Below are 21,065 nucleotides of genomic sequence, written 5' to 3' on the forward strand. Positions count from 1 at the left end.
CCCTCCCAGCTTCTTGTGCACCTCCAGCCTTCTCAGTCGGTAGAGCATGGGAAGCTGAAAAGTCCTTGACTAGTGTAAGCACTACTTAGCAACAACTAAAACATTGGTGTGTTATCAACATTGTTCTCATCCTAAATCCAAAACACAGCACTGTACCAGCTACTAGGAAGAAAATTAACTCTGTCCCAGCTGAAACCAGGACACACATTTATCAGAAAGAAGAACCGTTAATTTTTTCTTCTTTCTTCCCCCTTTGTGAGTTTAGGGAGAACGTGGATTTCCTGGATCTTCTGGAGAGAAAGGCAACACGGGAAAGCGGGTGAAGTATCCTTTATAGTAATGTTTAGGTTTTATAGAAACATCTTTCCAAAGTGTAATGCTATCTGTAATGCCTGTGAGTTGTTTTTAATAGCTGCCTGTTCTCTAATATGATGTGGCTCCTGCTGTAAATCAGTGTAGCTCCATTGACTTAAACAGATCTGTGTTCTCTTATCTGGCCTTCCTCTACCACAGATAGTATTTCTACCTGTGCCCAAATTGCTTGTGATCTTTTTATGAATTTAGGGCAGAAAAGGCCCCAGAGGAGAACCAGGTGAACGAGGAGAATCTGGTCTAAGAGGAGATCATGTAAGTGTATTCCTTCATTTTTGTTAGGTTGCACTGATTTGTGCCTGGATTTTTTGATAGAGCTGCCTGAAATACATGTGATTTGAAGAGTTTTTCACAATCCTAGATGGTGCACTACTCTGCAAGAAGTATGGCATATTCCAGGAGTCCTGAACTCTTTAGATGCAGATGGACTGATGTGTTTTGATACGTTGCTTGGAAGCAGGTGTTTAAGCCTCAGGTGTCCTGCTTGTTCCTTGCATTTTTGGTTTGTTTGTTTTTGCCATGGGCAACATAACTCCTTTTGGAGCTACTTAGTCTTCCCTGGTGGTTGCCACCCCACAGAGGAATTTCTGGATCACCCTGTGCACTGACTTTTGGTTAGCAATTTATAATGATGAAAAGGCAAGTTACTTCTTCATGCTGACAATTTTTTCCTTGCATGCTCCAGAGCCCTATATAAATGCAGTCCCTGAGGACTAAAATTTCAGTGGAGACACCACACTTCTTGTATCACAACTTTAAGTCTTCTCACACATATTTCAAAGACCTTTGTTCCAAACAGTCAAATATAGTGTTGACTCCTGTCTTTTAATGCTTATGAAAAAAAAAAAATTAGGTGTCATGGTAACTTGCCTCTCTGAGAGATCAGGATTTCACCTGTGTCTAGCATTAAGTGGCTAAATGGAACTCCATTCTAGTGTAACCCCATCTGAAACTCACTAACTAGTTATGATCTTAACTCAATTAACTATACCCAAACAACCAGAACAGCTTCACACTTTCAGGGTTTAATTTGTTGCCCATTAGTAATATTTCTTTCCATCTCTTTGCAAAAGAAACTTGTGGACTTTGCAGAACTGCCTATATAGTGTTCTTACAAGCATCTTCATTTAAAATAGCCTTTGTATTTCTTGTTGGCTGCAATGACAAATCTCATTAATCCTATTTCCATATCCTGCCTCTGTAATCAGAGTAATAAAGGTGTGGTCACTGAAAATGCTGAGCTTTCTGCTTAACTTTTCCAGGGAGATCCTGGGACTAGCAATAATGTTCCTGGTCCTAAGGGTGAAAAGGGAAACCCAGCACGGCAAGTAAGCAAGTAGTTCTATATTACCGAGAGAGGATTTGCATAATTGCTAAGTGCTATTGGCTGTCCGGTGACTAAGCAGCTCTTTTATTTTGTATTCTGCCTTTAGTGTATGTCTGCAACACAGAAAGCTTTGAGAAGTGCTTGATACTGTAAAAAAAGAAAAAAAAGGTTAAAAAGGTTAACAAAGACTGTGGAAATATTCTTATAATATAGAGCTAAGGGAAGGTATGGATTTAGTATAAATATATTATTCTACCACAAATTTACATCACCATCCTGAGAGGCTTCTAGTAATGGATTGTAAGCATACATTAAAAACCATGCTGGGAAAAATGCATGGTTATCAACAGGCTGTACTCATTTTACTATGTAACTGCTATTTCCTTAGGGTGGTAGATAAATTCCATTTTGACCTGTATCTACAATATAAGAGCTGGGATATGTGCTTATATAGTGATGTCTGAATTTTTACGAGGTGTTTGAGCGGTACTGCAAGAAAAGAAACATAACAGAAAAGCACAGCCCATTTTACTGTCGCACTTTGTTTGGAAAGAATAAGCAAAGATGATAAGTAGTTGGACAGCATTATATAAGTGATGGTGGATGAAAGCTTAAGAGGGTGAAAACTAGCAACATGAGAAAAATCCACTATTTTAGAAGTTTCATTCTATCTGAACGAGTAGGGTTGTTTGCACATGTTGAGATGTGTATGTCCATATATGTCTATGTAGAGAGTGCTGAAAGCAGCAGAAAAACTGTTAGGGTCACTTTTTGGAGAATAATTGTGTTTTGATGACTTTTTGGAAACAAACCTCATCAAACTTTCTCATCTTAAGAAGTCCAGCTGAAAGGCTGAAGTCAACAAATATGATTTCGCAAAAGCCTTGACCAAGTATCAGCTGTTAGTAACTGATGGATTAGAAATCCAAAGTAAGCATGATCTCTCCGGTTTATAATTTTTGATTGTAAATGATTTGCAGAAAACAAGAATCAGCATGTAGCATGATACAACTGGTTGCAATGAAATTACTTAGGAGAAGAAACAAAGAAGGATCGTATAAAGAAGAATGTGTAAGTACAAGAAAAAGAAAGAGTAAAGAGCTTGTTCCTTACTTTGTTTTGCAGGGAGACCCAGGACCACATGGACTCCAAGGAGAGCAGGGTGATGCTGGCCCTGATGTAAGAATAGTAATCAATACAAGGTGGAAGTAACTGATACAAGATACAATGAGGTTTCCATTGAGAAAACCAAATTTTTCTCTTCCTTTTATCCCACACTTAAAACTCCTGCAATGAGAGGGAACAAAAATCTTCTAAAATTTTCATAGTGAAACATACTTGGCTTCACATTTAGTAGCTTATGCGTATTGCAATGTGGTTTAGGTTTTCCTAAATCAGGAATTTGCTGTCCAATTAATTTTAGGTCTGATTCATGTGAAGTCACAAGCCTTAAACTCAACCTTTTCTATGAGCCTTAATTGCTTCATAATTTCACCATAGATAAATCTATCCCTTCTTCCTCCCTGTGACTGCAAGTTCCATATGCCTGCTCAAGCCTATATATAAACTCACTGTCAGCTGAGCTGCTCTTTTAAATCCACTGGAGACTGGAACTTACGAAGGCGCCTCTTCTAGTCTGTCAGAAAGGTGCCTAATGCTAAAGTCTGGAATGATGATCACTCCTCAGTCAGGCTGCAGAAACATCTTAAAGGCCTTTAGTGATGTGAAGTTTAACAGTAACATTCACTAGTGCTGCTGAGCAGTGGGCAGCGGGAAGCGGTGCAGACCTCTTAGCTCAGAGGGAGAGAAGAGGGCTCTTGTTCTCTTTATTTTAGCCAAGGGGCAGCTGACTGGGAAGATGTTTTCCAGAATTTTGTTGAGATGCCTTCCCTCTGCATTCAGTAAGGGTCTAAAGCCTTTTTTTGATAAGGCTTACTTGTGTAAGAATTTCTGTCCCAAATCCACTCTTTTCTCATTTTTACCTTAAACCTTTCTTTGGAAATAATCTCTACTTTCTATAAGCTGTATTTGATTTGATTGTATGTATAATGTATTTTATTATAAGCTGCTGTTTCACATATTGCTCAGTGTTCTGGACGTAATTTCTCATGCCACTGCTTCCTAGGGTGCAGCAGGTCGAAGAGGCCCTCCAGGTATAAAGGTGAGTGGCTGACACTGCTGCTACCTATCTATATGCAGCTACGTGTCCAGCCTCAGCGTTTGCTCCTCTTAAGGGGGAAATTTCAGTGTGATCCAAGACACGAGTGTTTAACAATCAAAAGCCTATTTCAAGCCAAGGCAACCTTTAGATCTCAGGTGGATGTACCAGAGGCCCTCCTGACTTGAAGGATTTATAATTGGAAAGGAGCTTTCATTGAAATAAAAGGACAGTTACTTTTATTATTAAGGCAAATGTGGGAACATAAATAGAGAAGAGAGTGTCGCTAAGGATGATGGGAATGAGTAGTCAGGCTGTGTTCCTGCAGCATAAGGCCAAAAGTCTGAGTGTTTTCCTCCTTTGCTGCATACACACAGATATATGCATGACGCACGTATGCAGCAGAGGCAAAATTAAGTCAAGTTCTAAATGATGCTTTACTAAAACATAAACATAACAGTGTTAACTGCAGCTCTGAAAATTGGCTCAAAGCGTATAAAAGAATCAAGATTTTGAAAATAATTTAATTTCCCAAGTAGATATCTAAGAGAATATAGTGTAGTTTGAAGGCTTGTATAGGATGTAAGGAATAGGTCAGTCCCAGTGCACGCTGACTGATCATTCCAGAAAGATCCTCTGGTGGAAAATTCTCTCATGTCACTGTTAGGTGGTAGCCCTGGTTTTCCTAGACCTATACCCCATGGAGCCACAAAGAAAGGAAACTTTCCTGACATGTAATTGGTAAAGACATCACTGCCATTCTCTTAAATGAAGTTTTAGATAGTGTTCTTAGAAAAGAAAGCTTGTTTGTCCCAGGGTATAAATTACAAAATACAGTTATCAAAACAAATCTAAAAGCAGCTATATTCAAGAGTGGATTAGTTAAATTCTAGGAACCTGAGAAGACTCAGATTTTTTTTTTTTTTTTTCTTTTCACTTTTTTTTCTAGGACAGGGTGAACAAACATTTTCCATTGTCCATCACCCTGGCAGGAGTCTATAAGAACATCTAAACCCATGACTTCCATACATCTGCTTGCAAGATATATCCCTTATCTCTATCCTATTGCTTGCTTTCTCAAGTATAGGTTATATGATCATTCCAGGAAACACATTGCTTTAGCACAAGTAGTTCACATTTGACCCAATCTCTCTGCAGAGTTGCTAACACAGATAAGGAAGATGGTATATGCCTTGGTATAGCATTTCCCCTTTATCTTAGCGCATATAAACCCAGGGAAACATCACAGTTTCATGTATGACACTGTCAGTACCTGCAGGATGGAGTATGTCTTGAAGTCCGGCTCTGTGTTGGAGTCTGGGGAATGGGCAGAGTTGTAGCTTCTGAATAAATGTGCAAACCAGCATTTTGAGTAGAGGTTGTTGATGTGACTCTTCACTCACAAGCACAGTCAGGGCAAAATTCAGACCAGCTTTACCCCGTCTCTTCTTTCCAAGTCATACTCATGCAATTCCAGTGCAGTCCTAGTATCAAAGAGGAGACAGGATGAAGTGCAGGCACTCTTTGTCTCAGTCCTCAAGCAGCAATTGTTTCAAAGTCTGTGCCAAAGCCCTGTTTCCTTTATTGAAGTTCACAATATGAAAGTGTTCGGCCTGTACAAAACATGCTGTTAAGAGGACACCTGGTAACAGTTTGCTCAGTTTGATAAGTTTCTCATGTTTTTAATTGTGGATGCAGTATGTAAATTGAAGTGCTTGCCGTGTTCTTAATTTGGCAAAAGGTTCATGATTTTTCATGAAACTTTTGCATGGATTGAGTGCTTTTTCTGCAACAGCAACAAGCATTTAAACTGAAGGCCAAGTGTAAAATGTTAATAAATAATAGTGAGAATAACCATAATGATGCAATATAGAAAATAAGTTTCAGCAAAGGAAAAAGGCTACTGGGAGGGATGGGGGGTGTCTTTTATGGTAGTAATATTTCTTCAGCAGCACAGTGTTTGATTTGATTCTCATTTCTGGGCTTTCTGTCCCTCTCCTGTTTAGAGGAGCAGAATTTTTGCTATACCTTTATTACTGTCTTCCTGTGTGCTGCAGCCAGGTAACACAGATTTTTTTACATTTAAGCTGATTCAAATTAATTTTTCACTGGGAAATGACAGTCAGAAGTGAGAGTCCTGCAAGTTCCCCAAACTCTACAGTCCAGTCACATCCCAGCTTCATGCAATACACAGGTGGGCCTTGGGCTGAAACCTCTGCCCCATCTGGTTTCTGAAATTCCCAATTTGGATTTCACTTTGAGAATCCAGAATTTTCACTGTCTGGGGTATTGCAGGTAGGAATAGACTCTGGACGATTTTGATACTATCTGTCAGTAGGGGGGAAAGCACCATGCTTTGGCTACTCACAGGGATCAGCGTAACTTGAAAGAATACGAACATTTTATAGTTACTGTTTCCTATTTCTATCTCAGAAATTCTTTACAGGGTTTATGCAGACATTTTAGATTAAAATATTGAACAATATTCATCAAGCCTGCCTCTTAATTATTCCAATTCTTGCTTAATAGCTCAGAAATCCATTTCTTAAGTACTTATGTAACTTTGTGCTTTCTTTTTTTTCCATTTGATTGCTGCTGAACTCTAACAATCTTTGCATTTTTCTGTCAGGTAACAGTAGAAAGAAATAATCCAAGTGAGCTATGGGGGTAACAGGACAAAAATTGAAGTCTGTGGAAATGGATTTGTGCCTTATCTTTGTTGTACTAATAAGCACAAGAACTCTGATGTGGTTAGAAAATAAAAATGTTCAACTTGTTTACTAAAATCACAGAGTGCAGAATTAGTTGAACCTTTTGAGACAACCCTCTTCATCTCCATGGGGGCCCCCTCCCCCAGTGATGAGGCCACCCTTTTGCAGTATGGTAGGGAAGAAGAGAGATGACTGAACCTTGCAGCAACAGAGAACTTCCAAACTGTTTTCATTTAAGTGCTTGATGACCAGCTTTGACTTCTAAAAGTATAACAAAAAACATCTGCATGTCAGTAGGCATTAAAAGCTAGGTCTCAACCCATGTTCAGAGCACAGCTTATATAAATAACCTGTTCACTGAAGAGGTGTAAAAAGGAAATGGCAAAGAGAATTACCCTCTTCTGTCTTACACATCTCCTGGAGGAACTAGATGGAACAGTAAACCCTGCAATATGACACTGGCATGCATCCTTTGGTGAGATTTTGGGTGTTGGGTCCTCCTACGGAGATCTCTTGCATGGCAGCGTATTGCAAAGCTGCCACAGGGCGTAGCTCTATCAGCACAAGGTATGAGAACTTCACTGTGCAGGCTTCCTGGTGTCCCTGGGCCAGGAAGCAGAACTGTGTAGTCCTAATGTTTGCAGGGTCTTCAAGGGCCCTTCTGTGGACCACAGGATCTGGCTCTGTAAGGAAATACGATACGGCCAGTCCTTCTGGAAGAGGAAGGGTTTGTGCTGGAATGGAATGGAAATGAATCCCTCTTTCAGATGAAGATAGATATTGGTGGTGAGGTATTCAGGGACAAATAGTCAAATTACAGGCAGTGAGCCAGAATTCACCCAGCTAATGCCTAAGGACTTGTACCGGGTTTAGCTGTTAATAAAAGGCACTGAACTAACACCCTTGTCAACAAAGTTAACTTCCCTTGCAGTCAGCATGCACACACTGCTTTTGACCATATCCTGAAAAGGACAGTTCTCCAGGATTTCTAGTTCAAATTATCTGTTGCTTTTTGTGATAAAAGGGAGACTAACTTTTTGAAATAGTTTAAAAAAAAATAAGCGTAGCTAGCCATTCTTAACAGTCAGAAGTAGTCAGCAGGCAGAAGGAACAGAAGGTGTGGTGTAGCCTCAGAGAGGAGTTTGTAACAGACAAGAACAACACTGCAGCCTGTGTTCTGAAAGCAAAGAAAAATAGCGAAGACTGAAAGGAGAATAAACGAAAGGAAGGCATGAGAGAGAGGATAAGGGGGGGGAGAGAAAAAAGAAAAGAACAACAACTCTTCTGGGTTTGATTCAAAGTTAATTTAAGTAGCTGAAAACTTTCTATAGGTTTTTGATTCTAGTAGAGTGTGCCTAAGAAATTTGTCCATTTTCATTGCGGTCAAAGTGATTTTTGTGGAAATCTAGTTTTATTTGATTTTTTTACAGCTGGCATGAGCCTGGTATCAGTCTAGTAACTGATGTTCTGTGTTACTGTATTGTTACGCTGGCTACAAATAAGCTTGCTCACATACCTTTTTTTTTTTTTTTGCTATTGTTATCTTTCATTTCATTCATATGGTGGAGAATGAAAGTACAACCTTCTGAATGCAGTTTTCCTCAGGAGATTCTTTCCAGAACCATCTGTTTCTGAGAATCTTCAGACATATGTTTATAATTCTCTGGTGAAAGGAGATCTGCAAGGCCTAGAAAATCTTGGTGCTAATTATCACCATTTTACTCAATCCAGCATACAGCAAATATTTCTTATGCATGTCAGCTAAACTAACTCATCCTTAGATGGCAACTTTATGTAGATGGGAGCTGGAAAAGTTTATGGGTTTTTTTTTTTTCTCATCATCAAGGAAGATGTGGTGTAGCCTCAGAGAGGTGTTTGTAACAGACAAGAACAACACTGCAGTCTGTGTTCAGAAAGCAAAGCCAAAATAGTGAAGACTGAAAGAATAAACTAAAGGAAGGCATGATCAACTCTCTTGCTTTTTAATTGAGTTTTCTTCAATGGGAATTTGAAGCTGCTTAAAAGCTGCTTGGGAGCATTGAAAAGCATTCTATCAACTCATACTCTGTGCAGATATGAAATTATCTGTTGATGTACACGTGACAGGTGTTAATTTGTTTGGTTTGGTTGCTTTTGTTGTTTTTGTTCTGGCAGGGTGAGCAAGGAGATCTGGGGGAAGCAGGTTACCCAGGAGACTCTGGTCTTCCAGGCCCACAGGTAGGTAAAAACTTCTGTGTTGTTTTTGTGTTAGCTATGGAGAAGATAAGGTGTCAGTCTTGATCTTTTGTTTTTCTTTTGTAATGCTTTGTTTACTTCAACTAATGACTATTATGAGTAAGATTCTTCCCTGGCAAATCTTCTCTGTAACCCTGAGGAATTAAATGTGGCAAGTTTCTCTTTCAGTTTATGTGGGTGCAGCTTCTAGTAGAATCAAAAGAGGAAAGTGAATAGCAGAAATAAGTAATTTAACCAACACATCGCTAGCTTACAGGATATTATCAAACAGATATCTTCAAAATGAATTCATTAGAAATTGCTAGCAATAGGTACATAAAATCTATTGCATTTTTGAATATAGTGTATTTCCAGGGTGCATTGAAATGATGAAAATTATATACTGATTGACAGAACTAATGAGGAAAGCTTTGCATTTTAAAAATTTGCTTGGTGCAGTCATTTTGAAGAGAATTACGGTGGTAGACTACTTATAGTAGCTTCCAGATTTCAGCTGCTCTTAGATGCTCTAAAGATGCTCTTAACTTTAAGTTTTAAGATACAGGCATTTGGAGAAAGTGTGCCTAGTTGATAGTGGGTTGCTTATGGCTCCCTTGGTATCTTAGACACTTCAGTGGCTCTCTGAATATGGCCCTCAGGCAACGAGCATCTCAGCTGCTTCACACAGGCAAATCTTTACAACCAAACAGCCAGAAGTTTCACCTGTGCATTAACGCTTGCAAAACAGGCACTTGGATTCTGGTCATTGCAGCAATCTAATCTTCACTGAAAGGCTATCAACATTGAACTGACTTTTTTTTCAATGGCTTTTTTACATCAGGGCCCAAGAGGACTACAAGGGATCAGAGGACCTCCAGGACCACAAGGCATGCCAGGCCCTCTGGTTAGCTTTAAATAATATATTCCTGCTGTACACATGAGGGTTTTTTGTTCTCAGTGTTGATATTATTCTTATATAGAGTTTTTTAAGAACTTATAGAAAGAAGAAACTGAGGGTTTTTCAGTATAGTACTTAAGGAAACTGATTTGCAGCCTCATATGTTAAAATAACAGCCTTGAAAATAAGTTTAGGTGGGTGAATAGGAAGTGAACTTCAGTGTTACCAAGCTTTTGCATGTTCGTAATGAAAAGCCTTAGCTCTAGATTCCACTCTCAGTTCTATAGTATCAGGACTAACAGCATGGCTTGCAGCATGTATAAATACAGATGTACAGTGGTGTAGTTGAGGGCAAAGTTAGATAATGGTCAGTGGTTTCATTAAACTATGGCCTGTGAGATTTAATGCTAGGGTATGATGACATTGTAACTATTGAGCACTGCCTGCTGATCTTCTCACTTGTGTGATGCTGTTGATTTTGGGGGTTCTTATTCTGGAATTACACCAGTGTAACTCAGGACTGGAATGTCCTCCTCTGTTGGCCTTGGGCATCTGCTTCAGTCATGTAATGATGCTTGTGCTTACACACCCATTTGTATGTGTGTATATAGATATTCATATTGTTTGTGCACATACGCATGTATTCACTAGGTATCTATGTAGATAGAAGATAACATTTGTGTCATACTTAATAACATTTTGAGAATTTTAAAGCAGTCGTACAGAAAACAGGAAATAACTGGAATGGTAGCTTGACCAGTAACTCTTACTATGGTCCTCAAAAGCCTGTTAATGTGCTAATACACTGATTCTGTAATAATTTCAAGTGGCAATGAATCCTTGAGTGCAATGAGCCCTTGAGTCTTCATTGTGCAGCTTTTAATTGATAACTTCTGATTACAGGCTAGTCTGGGGGCCCCAGGTTCACCTGGCTCTGTTGGAAAGTTAGGTGCGAGAGGACCAAAGGTAAAGATTTTTAAGGTACCTAATTGCAGCAATCTAACAGCATCATTCATTCAAGAATCTGACTGAAGATGCATGAAGTAACACTTGCGTTGTTCCTATGGAACATGTGAAGAATGTTAAGTTTTATACACATTTTTAGACTGCATGGGAAGGCAAGTGATGTGTTCAAGGTAATCTTACAGGTGTCAGAGCTATGCTAAGAAGTTTTTAGTGTTTCCATGACGGCTGTTTTAATTGCTGTTGTGGTCATGGTTCTCAGTGGGTCCTGGCTTCTCACAAAATGTAGTAGGGATATGGCACTGCTGACCCTTGAGCTTGTGCTATGATTCCTAGAATCCGTCCAATCCATTAAAAATACGTGTACCAGTTAATCATAGAATCATAGAATGTCTCAAGTTGGAAGGGACCCACAAGGTTCATCGAGTCCAACTCGCTGCTTCTCGCAGGACTGCCTAAAACTAAACCATATGACTAAGAGCGTCATCCAGACGCTCCTTGAACTCCGACAGGCTTGGTGCCATGACCGCTTCCCTGGGGACCCTGTCCCAGTGACCGACCACCCTCTCAGTGAAGAACCTTTTCCTAATGTCCAGTCTGAACTTCCACATTCAGTGAAGCATAGCTGCTTATTTTAAACTTTTTGTTGTGAAGATTCCTAACCAGTTCAAGGAACCTTGACTGTTATGATGTATATTATACAGGAATGAACGTGTTGAAGAACTGAACCAACATGAAGTTAAACAGAAAGGCTTATACTAATAGGTGGTCCACATTACGGTTCACTTACTTATAATAAATGTTATCCCTTACTTTCCTTTCATTAATGTGCGTTGATATGGGAGACTTACTTTATTAAATAAAAATATCTCATTTTAGGTGTTGTTGCATCTCTGGATCTAAAAGGCATAAATAATACCAGTTAGCTAAGCCTTTCAGTCTCTTTAAAGGGTTATTACATTCAGTGTGTTATTACATTCAGTGACAGAGAGGTATCAGAAGGTCAAAGTGCTACTATGAGAAGAGTCACTGTGTGAAAACGTACAGTGAAACAGTGACAAAAATTGGGAAGAAACACAGGGATTTAATCCATCATACATTCCATTTTCTCCATCTGGTTTTGTGCTGTTTAATATTGGGATTCTTGTTAGAAGAAAGTTCATTATGAAAGTGAAAACCAAGAAAGGAACTGAAGAAAACTTGCAAGAGGACTAAGAGCACAGTGCAGACAGCCTGCCTGAGAAATACTGTCTGCTATCAACAGATGCTTCAGGCTGGTAGAATTCCAGGCTATGTCCTGCTACCATTAATATAACTTTTTTCCAGAAAACACTCTTTTCACTGGTAATTCTGTATAACAATAGGAGTTTTATTGAATGAAGGTCTTTGGGGTTTAGCTGCATGAATGCTCAGCATATTCTGATTTGCCAAGTACTTTCCATTTCCACCCCAAAGAACCTTCCATGAAACATGGTCTGTAATGGAATGCTTTCGACCGGCATCAAGTAGTCTATAAAATGTATAAGCACACTTCAGTCTAGCAGACAAGTTTACATTTCAGAAAGAAGAATTCTCCTGAATGAGCCAAACTAATACCTTTTATGTTTCAATTATAACAGGGTGAACCTGGTGACCCTGGAGAGAAGGGCCCAGTGGGACCAGCTGGATGGAGAGGCAAGCCTGTGAGTCTTTTTGCCCTAATTCAGGGCCCCTATAGTTTAATACCCATCGTTGTGAATCAGTACAGTTCATTCCCTTCTATTTTCTCCATTTGATACAATTAAAATTATTTCACACTTGGTTCTCAGTTTCCTTATTGACACCAGATTCCTTGTGGGCTAGAGAGAATATTTTTCCCACCAGGTTCTCTAGGAGAGAGAGAATATGCTAGAGGTAGGGCACACAGTGGAGAGGAACTGTGGCCTTAATCCTTGTTTTCTCTCTACAGATTATGCCACCATTTGCTACTGTTTTTAGACTGTGTTGTGATAGCTTGCCCTACTTCATCAGTCTTAATAGCCTGGGCACCTCATTGTAATGGGAGATCTTTACTCCGAAATGAAATTGGATGTGAGTCTAATCCTCTATTAAAAGCTAACTCATGATATATTCAACCTATGCAGGGCATGGATGGCAGAGATGCCTACGGTCCTGAAGGAAGCAGAGGAGCTAAGGTGAGTGCTTAGAGTCAGGATGTCTCACAGTCTTCATTCTGCAGTGTCAAATCAAACATGACCATCTATATTTGATTCAAAAGAAATGTAAGACATGGCCAAAGTGCATTTCTGAGGTTCAGTAAGAGGCTCATTCTTCCCACAACCATCCTTGTGAGAAATTCTGCAATAGGATGTTCTTTTGAGAACCACTCTCTCTTACTCTTTCCCTTGATGTGTGTATGTATGTATATGGATATGGGGGATTGTACTTCTTGGAGTACACAGTGCTTTCTCCCCACTTCAGTCTGCTTGACTAGCCACTTTTGTTGGCAAGCATTGGTGGGCCAGCCACCTTGGACTCTTTTAAGTTTTCTTCTTTCAGAGGAGGGATTCCTTGATTACCAAGGTGAGGGTGATACTCTCCAAACATCCTTGCTGTTTTAATGTGAAATATTCTTCCTTGTGCTCCTATGGTCAGCAATAAGATCTGTGGATTAACCTGTGGATTGCTACATATTTAGAAATTCTTATCATTCCCTTCACAGCCCTGAAAAAATAGCAGTGAAATGCCTACTTCTCTAAAAACATACAAGAATCCAGCTAAAATAAAAAGTATACAGAAAGGATGAGGTCAAAATCATGGCACCAGTGGCACCAATGGGTCAGTCCATGAGCAAAATGGTCAGGATATTGGAAACAGCTGCCGTCCTCCTTTCAAAGAGTTTGTGTAGTGTTACAACACTAATCCTTTCCCATTGCTTGTGAAACAGAAGTGGTCCAATGGATCTCACTGGAGGCCCATCTGTTTCACTCTCCCTTTTTGTGGAAGAAGCAGAGTGCTGCAGAAGCTGCAGAAAAGATAAGAAAAGCTTCCCAGGAGCCTCTCCAACTGATGAGCTTTTTCTAAAATGGCTTTTTATTAAAATGACTCTTGATGCTTCTTATTATCCAACCTCTTTTCTTACCTTCTTAGCCCCAACAATTTCCTTTGATGGGAGAGTTTCACAGGTTACACATATGTTATATGCAAGACTAGTTCTTTTAATCTCTTGGAGTCTCCCACTTTTTCGTTTCAGGGAACATCCTTCTTGTTACAAGAAATGAGGAAAAAAGGTTTCTGCTAAATCTTCTTGTCATTATTCATTGTTTTAAAGGATTGACTTAAAGCCCTTCTTATACATTGATGTGTCTGCCCAAGGTTTGGCAGAGCCTGTATTAAAGCAATTAATAAAAACAAACAAAAAACCAATTCACCCCAGAATACTGATCCCGAAAGAGTTGGTTTCCCCTGATAGCTAAGAGAACAGCCTTTAGTATAGGTTTTACTTAAGGTTGCTATTAATTATACAGGTTCACAGTCACATTACACTCTCTTAGGTGTATGTGGGGCCTGTGTGCATATAATTTTCTAGAAATTGTAGGATAAAGTCATATGATGTTTGACAAGCATGTCCACTTTCATGGGAGGGAACTCTTAAAACAAGGACAGTTTTAAGGACAAACAAGAACTCTTAAGGACAAGGACAAGTAAGCAGTGTGAGTTCTGATAGTTACTCTAATGTCAAGGAAAGACACACTTCAGTTCTGATTGGTCTTTGTGAGAGTTCTCGTATTTCTCATATACGAGCAAAGAACACACCGAAAACTGAAGTAACTGAAAACAAGTAATGAAGTGACTTCTAATATGCCAACAAAATATTATGGTATCACTGTTTAGTATGGAGGGTACAACATTTTGAAACTGCATTCAAACGCTGAGTTCTGAATGTTATACTTACGATTGCTGAATGTGAATTCCACTGTATGTTGCTAGGAGGCCTAAATAAGTTTTGATAAAACACTTATTTGAGAAATGGAATACTCTTGAAAATTCAGAAACTGTTGGAAATTTTTGAAATGCTCTTCCTTTAGATGAACAAGGTGTTAATCTAAAATGGTGTTATCTGAGACCAGAGTAGTAGCCACTGTTACTTGAATGGGGTGGAACGCTAAGAATAAATTTGAAATAGTTTTTAGTTTAAAGACTTTAAACACTAAGCAGATCACAAAGTTCTAGATTCTTAGGAAGTCTTTGTCCTTTCTTTTGGTAGGGAGAATCTGGATTCATAGGATATCCTGGTCCAGAGGTATGATTAAATGGGCATGTTTGCTTTCTTTATGTCTTGTTTTACATTATTCTTGTTTGGAAGTGGTTATCTGTCTTTCTGTCTGTCTTCTCCTTTCCTGTAAAGTCCTGGATTTCATTAATTTTCAGGGAGAAGATGGAGACCCGGGAATTCCAGGAGCTGAAGGACCCAAAGGAGTTAGGGGTAGAAGAGTAAGGATGATAAATCTGTTAACTCTGTGAACAGTTCTATAAGTAAAGCCCTTATGTCTTAAGTGTTTCCTCACCAAAAATTTTTGAAATTGGTTCCCACTCTGATCTTTTATTGCCATATCCGGGGGAAGAGGTCTTGAGAGAATGCAGGTCTAAGTCTTTAGAGATGTTAGTTGCTAATAATTCTGAGGGATAGTAGTCATCTTTATGTAAATGCAGGATCCAACTCACAATATAGTTATAGAGGTTTTTGTCTGCTGAAATTCTGCACCTGTGTGTGCAATTATAAAGAATAAAACTTGTATTTCTATTTTTAGGGTAATGCTGGCACACCAGGTTCCCTGGGAGATCCAGGGGACCAAGGGCCATCAGGACCTATGGTAATGTATTTTTATTTTACAAAATCATTCAGATTTCTCTTAAGCTTGCTGTTAGATTAATGGAATATTTAACAATGTTTCATCTGGTAAACTATGCGTAATCAGCCTGGCGGTTGTATAGAGTTACGTCTTGCCTGTGGATGTGTATGCACAAGAGCACCTGCTGTTGGAAATGGAACTGCAACGATACAATGCAGGGCAGAATTTCTTCCACAGTATTTAGTATTGTCTTTAGGCTGGGTAAATATCTAATTAAAAAAGAAGAGAGTACTAAAATGTAGAACTGGATTGTTCTGCTGAAAGCCAATGTATTTTTTCATTTAAAAAAAAAAACATTTAAAATCAGACTTGCAATTGCAGGCACTTACTTGAAGCTTAAATTGACCTATTAATCCTTATATACAAGTAGATGTCTTGATGTACTTTTCCAGTGTCTGTGATCTGCATTTTATACAACAAAAAGTTTTATTCTCTATCTAAGCAGGGGAAAGGATCGTGGATTTCAGTAGGATTTAGGACTAACATTGTAGGCAGTTAGGAAAATCCCTGTATGTGTCTATCTTTATCTTGCAGCAGTTCTGTAAATCAGCTCCATGGTGACCAAAAACAATCCCTACTGTTAATTATTTTCTTGTTAAACTTTCTTAAGCTTACTCTTTTAGTTTAAATATGGAACATTATTGATAACAGTACCTTTATCTGTATAACATGGCCCAAGGGATACATGCAACTTAGAAAACAATTTTTTTTTTTGTCATTACACTGTGCTGGTCCATGAATGTGCTTGGCCCACTTTATTTTATGATGCTGGGCACAAGAATGGCCAAGAGTGCCAGCTGGAATGCATTGCCCTCCCTGCTGCTTAGCTGCTCACATAACGTTACAGACAAACAGACTTTGTGTGCTGATGAGCCAGATAGCTGTTGGCCTTGCCAATCCAGGGTCCAAGAAGTCTTCAGAGATTTCAAGCTCGAGATCTCCTCTTTAGATGTAGAAGTGAGAGTGGACCTTGGGAGGTATGGGCTTGGTGGGATTATTGTAGTAGCAGTGCATCAGTGAAATGGGAAGGTGGGAATTCTGTGGGAAGTGGAAGAGATAGGGATGCAGGAAGGGGTACAGCTAGTAGGCAGGGCCAGCCAAAACAGGCCTGTTTTACCCATCCTTCCTAACTTGGGGGCATGATTATCTGTATGGGTCGAGTCTGCACAGCTCAGTGACCACTAATAAGCTATTGCAAGTAGCGTTCATTAGGGCTCAGGCAATTCACAGTCAACTCTTGCTGAACAGTACCAAAGAAGAACTGGGACCTGCTGGGAAACATAAGAAGATAAAAGCATGGAGTGGCTGCAATGGTGCTAGCAGCAAGACAGCAGAGGAGATGGGGAAGGTAGCTCAGGCAGGAGATGGAGGAATGGAAGTTTAATTGGAGGGGGAAGCAACAAATATGGAGATGGGGTTGTAATTTGGGGATGTAAGGAAGTATATGATCTTGGTAAACTGTAGTTTTATGGTGGAGAGAGGCTATGGTAAAGGTTGTGGGATGTGGAGTTCAAATTTTTCTGGTGTGTCTCACTGCAGCCCCCTGCGAGTAAGTGAAAATTTTCAGTAGTCTTGCTACACATCTGAATTGCACACATGATGAAAACTTTCAAGCTGTCTTGGAAAAAAGTTATTTTCCTTGTATTTTATTCCTGTTATGAAGATTAAATAATACTTTTATTTTGAAAAAAGATGCTTGGAATCCTGGCATTTGCCCACAGCTCCCAAGGAGAAGGCTGCAGAGCAGCCAAAGCTAGCTAGCCTGGTTGAGAAGTCATGATGTGTGTATGGTCTTGCAGGATCTCTCGAGGTAGAACTGTGGCTATTGTACCCTGCAAGAGGAGAGGGCAAGCCTATCACACATCAGAGGTTGAAAAGGATGTAAGGTGCAGATAACTGAACCACACCACAGAAAGTGCTGTTTAGAAAGGAAATCCGGTGCTGAATTATACTGGTCCTTAAGGGCAACAAGTATTGAACATTTATAAAAACAGGAAGGAAAATGGACTGAGAAATAGGTCTGAGAAGTAGTCTGCAACTCTGTTGGGAACAGGACCACAGAAATCTCTGCTGGGAACTGATGTCTCCTCATATTTCAAATTCACAAATGGTTATCAGGGAAACACTGTATGCCTGCATTTTCTTTGGACTACAGAGTCATAGACGGAAATACCTTATCAGGGTCTGATTTTCTGGACCTGTGTTTAATTTATTTCAGGGTGCCAAGGGACCAATGGGCACCATTTTAATGGAAGTAAGTAACTACCTTACAGCTAACTGCACACTGCATGGAACTAACAGTTTTAGTCTTCTTCCATTTATAAGCACTGACTGCAATAAGCACAATTAGCTGTTAGAAAACCATATCCTTCTCAAATACTTGTCAGAGTGCAGTGGGTTTTTCTGACCGTGCAAATAATCAAGGACTGAGAAACAATTACGCATATGGATTAACACCATGTCCAAACTTTGACTAACTGTTGGACCATTAATTCCTTTATCTGTTTCTTCATTCACATCAGTTTACACACCAGCTCAGGTTTAGGGTTACTTTTCACCCTCTTGTAAAGGAAGGCATTTCTTCAGCAACAGCTGTTTTCACTGGGAATAGCAGGGCAGGATTTCTTCAGAATCCTGATCCCATGTAAAATGAACACTTCTGAGTAAAGGCTCCATCTAATTCTTGCATGGACAACTATCTGCAGGCAACACTATTGCAGGTGTGTTCTATGTCCAAAGCGGGTCCTCTCCTCCTTCGTGGACCTCTCTCTTCCTATGTGAGTTGCTGTTGAAATGCCCATTCTTCTATGAAAGTGCCATTGCCTGGTGACCTCCTAGATCAGATTATTACACAAAATAAAGAAATGATAAATGGTTGCTTAATACTCCAGAGCATGATTAAATGCCAACAGGACATGTCTAAAAAACCCCTTAGTTTCTGCAGCAGGGGCAGAGCCCCTGTATTATTTGAAATAGAGAGGAACTGGAATGTGTGATTCTGGATTTACTGTAGTGAGAGTTAGTTCAGGAGCTGGGATATGACCTTCAGCTCAAACCAATAGTAAGATTCCCAGTCTGGGATGGTCTGGGATTTGCCATTAATTGCTTTTTTGTTTTGCTCCTGCAGCCTTGTGAACTTGTGAATTTTACACGAAAAAACTGCCGTAAGTAGGGAGCATCTTCTTTTACCTCTGATTCCACCTAGTCACTCTTCTTAAATGGAATAAACTCCACTGGAAACCCTGTAGACTGGTAGTTTGAATCTGGGTTCAATCTGATGTCTGGTAGTTGTTAACTGTGAGGGGTTTTCAGGAGGTGTATGAAACAGGCTTATACTTTTTGCTCATTTTTCCTCTCTCTTAATTACAAAAACTGTAATAAACGTCTCTTGTCCTCATTTAAGATTAAATTAATTCTGTGACATTGTGCCAACCTCCTTTGGGGAATTCTCTGAGAGAAGACAATATTTGTGTATCACCTGTCCTCCGGATTTGGAGTGTTCATTCTCTCTCAGACTTGTATGCTCAGCAGAACCCAGAACAATTTCTTTAATTCTCATCCAGTAAAATTGCAGTATTTTGAATATTTGATTGTGGAAGAGGAGTGTTGTCTCTCACTGGAAGATTCTGTCAGTTGTCTGAGCTTTGGATCAGGCTCTTTAGTGAAGGCAAGTGAATATGTCACTATTTTAATGAATATGAGTCCAAAATAAATTACTTGCTCTCTACCTCTTCATTCCAGCTTGCTCATCAGGTAAGCCCATCTGGCATCTGCATGTCCATTCTTTTATAGACTTGAAGAAAAAACTAACGTTTGAGTTGTGGAAAGGTTCTCACACAAATTTTTTATTTCAACATACAGACACATGTCCAGTTTATCCAACTGAAGTGGTATTTGCCTTCGATATGTCTGAAGATGTTATGTCAGCTACATTTGAAAGAATGAGGAACATTGTTATGTTATTGCTGAAGACCATTAAGATCAGTGAAAGCAATTGCCCAACAGGCGCTCGTGTCTCCATTGTTTCTTTCAATACCAATATGCGCTATCTCATCCGATTCTCAGAATTCCAAAAAAGCAACTTGCTGCTAGAAGCAGTCCAGAGAATACCACTAGAGAGATCCACTGGAAAACGTAATATTGGGGCAGCCATGAGATTTGTTGCAAGAAATGTCTTCAAACGTGTTCGTCAGGGCATCCTCACAAGAAAAGTTGCCCTATTTTTTGCCAATGGTCCATCGCAGGATGATGTTTCCATCAGCACAGCTGTACTTGAGTTGAGTGCCTTGGATATCACTCCAGTGGTTATTGCCTTCAGTGAAGTGCCAAATGTCAGACGTGCCTTCTCAGTAAGTAGGTGGACTATAGGAAATTGAGTCAGTCATCCATTTGCTTATTATCGACTAGTATTTGAGTAAAGCGTGCTCTCAAGCCAGTAAGTTCTACAGGAGCTGTCCGATCCCTGATTAGAAAGGGGTATATTAAAGGTTACTATTTTAACAAAGAAACGCTGATTCCCTTGACCGTAATGATCACCATTTGACCTCTTTCTGCACATGAATTATTTATGACTTGTGCTTTTAGGCCAAATCACAGAATTTCAATAACATTGTGTTAATTTCACTTGGTTGCCTATGCCATTTCTCTTCTGCAGTTGTGACATGTACTAACCATTTAATTAATAAACTGTGGCCCTAGAAAAAGTAGTAGTAGAAGGCTTCAAGTACTCCAAGTTTTTTTTCAAAAGAAAATTAAATTAAGCAAAACCTCTTTTGATAGCTGTATTGCCATTAGTACAGGAGAAAATTAACAACTTTTGTTTTAAAATATGACTTCATATAAAAAGATAGTAAACAAAAATAAGCAATCCATTTTACCAGCTACCAAAGGAAAACAATTCTAAGTTTCTTTAAGGTTTCATAATATGGATTCCATGTTCTCTCTCTTTTCAATTTATTTTTTTATCATCTGTGCTCAGTTTTAACTTTTTTGAAATAAAATTCCTTCCAGCTGCTGTTTCTTCAAAATTATCCTTATAGAAAGAAACTGTGTTTACTTACATGTGACAAAAAGTGCAAAACTTAAATCTAAGTTCTGATCTAGTAACATCTAAGTCAGCCCTTTAATCTTCATATTACATTTATTCTCGTGCAGCCTCATATCTGTTAGTCAATTCACATATTTGTCTGGCTGAATGTTAATTTAGCATCATGAAAACATTCTGCTGGCGTATGAGAAGGAAGCTTATAGTTTATTCACTGGGTTGCTCCACAGGATAAACAGGAGCAAGCATCAGTATTTTGTTTACTTAGCATAAGCAGATTACGAATCCAAATGCGTATGATGACATCTGGTATTTACAAAGGTGCCAACTTTCCATAAATCAGTTTTTAGAGTAGGAAAGTTTAAAAAAGCTGCTTAGCAGCGGGAAAGGCAAAAGATTCACTGCCCAGCTCTCCTTTATGGGTACAGTGATGGGAAGGCAACCAACCTCCCCACCACCACCCAAGAAAATACAACCTCACTTTTT

The 21,065-nt window shown here is 39.3% G+C and overlaps 1 protein-coding gene across 1 annotated transcript in view; it reads left to right on the plus strand.

Moving 5' to 3' along the window:
• Nucleotides 1–21,065, plus strand: part of LOC103902516 (collagen alpha-4(VI) chain-like) — a 52,265-nt gene that overhangs the window by 24,288 nt on the left and 6,912 nt on the right. Inside the window, 17 exon segments of the mRNA XM_009283578.2 lie at nt 266–319; nt 565–627; nt 1,635–1,700; nt 2,825–2,878; nt 3,825–3,860; nt 8,723–8,785; nt 9,624–9,686; nt 10,584–10,646; nt 12,263–12,325; nt 12,767–12,817; nt 14,890–14,925; nt 15,054–15,116; nt 15,434–15,496; nt 17,754–17,789; nt 18,663–18,699; nt 19,277–19,288; nt 19,397–19,884. Of these exon segments, the coding sequence (XP_009281853.2) occupies nt 266–319; nt 565–627; nt 1,635–1,700; nt 2,825–2,878; nt 3,825–3,860; nt 8,723–8,785; nt 9,624–9,686; nt 10,584–10,646; nt 12,263–12,325; nt 12,767–12,817; nt 14,890–14,925; nt 15,054–15,116; nt 15,434–15,496; nt 17,754–17,789; nt 18,663–18,699; nt 19,277–19,288; nt 19,397–19,884 (1,311 nt within the window).

The sequence above is a fragment of the Aptenodytes forsteri genome, unplaced genomic scaffold (genome assembly GCF_000699145.1).
Source record: "Aptenodytes forsteri isolate BGI_AS27 unplaced genomic scaffold, ASM69914v1 Scaffold662, whole genome shotgun sequence".
In the NCBI taxonomy this organism is placed as follows: domain Eukaryota; kingdom Metazoa; phylum Chordata; class Aves; order Sphenisciformes; family Spheniscidae; genus Aptenodytes; species Aptenodytes forsteri.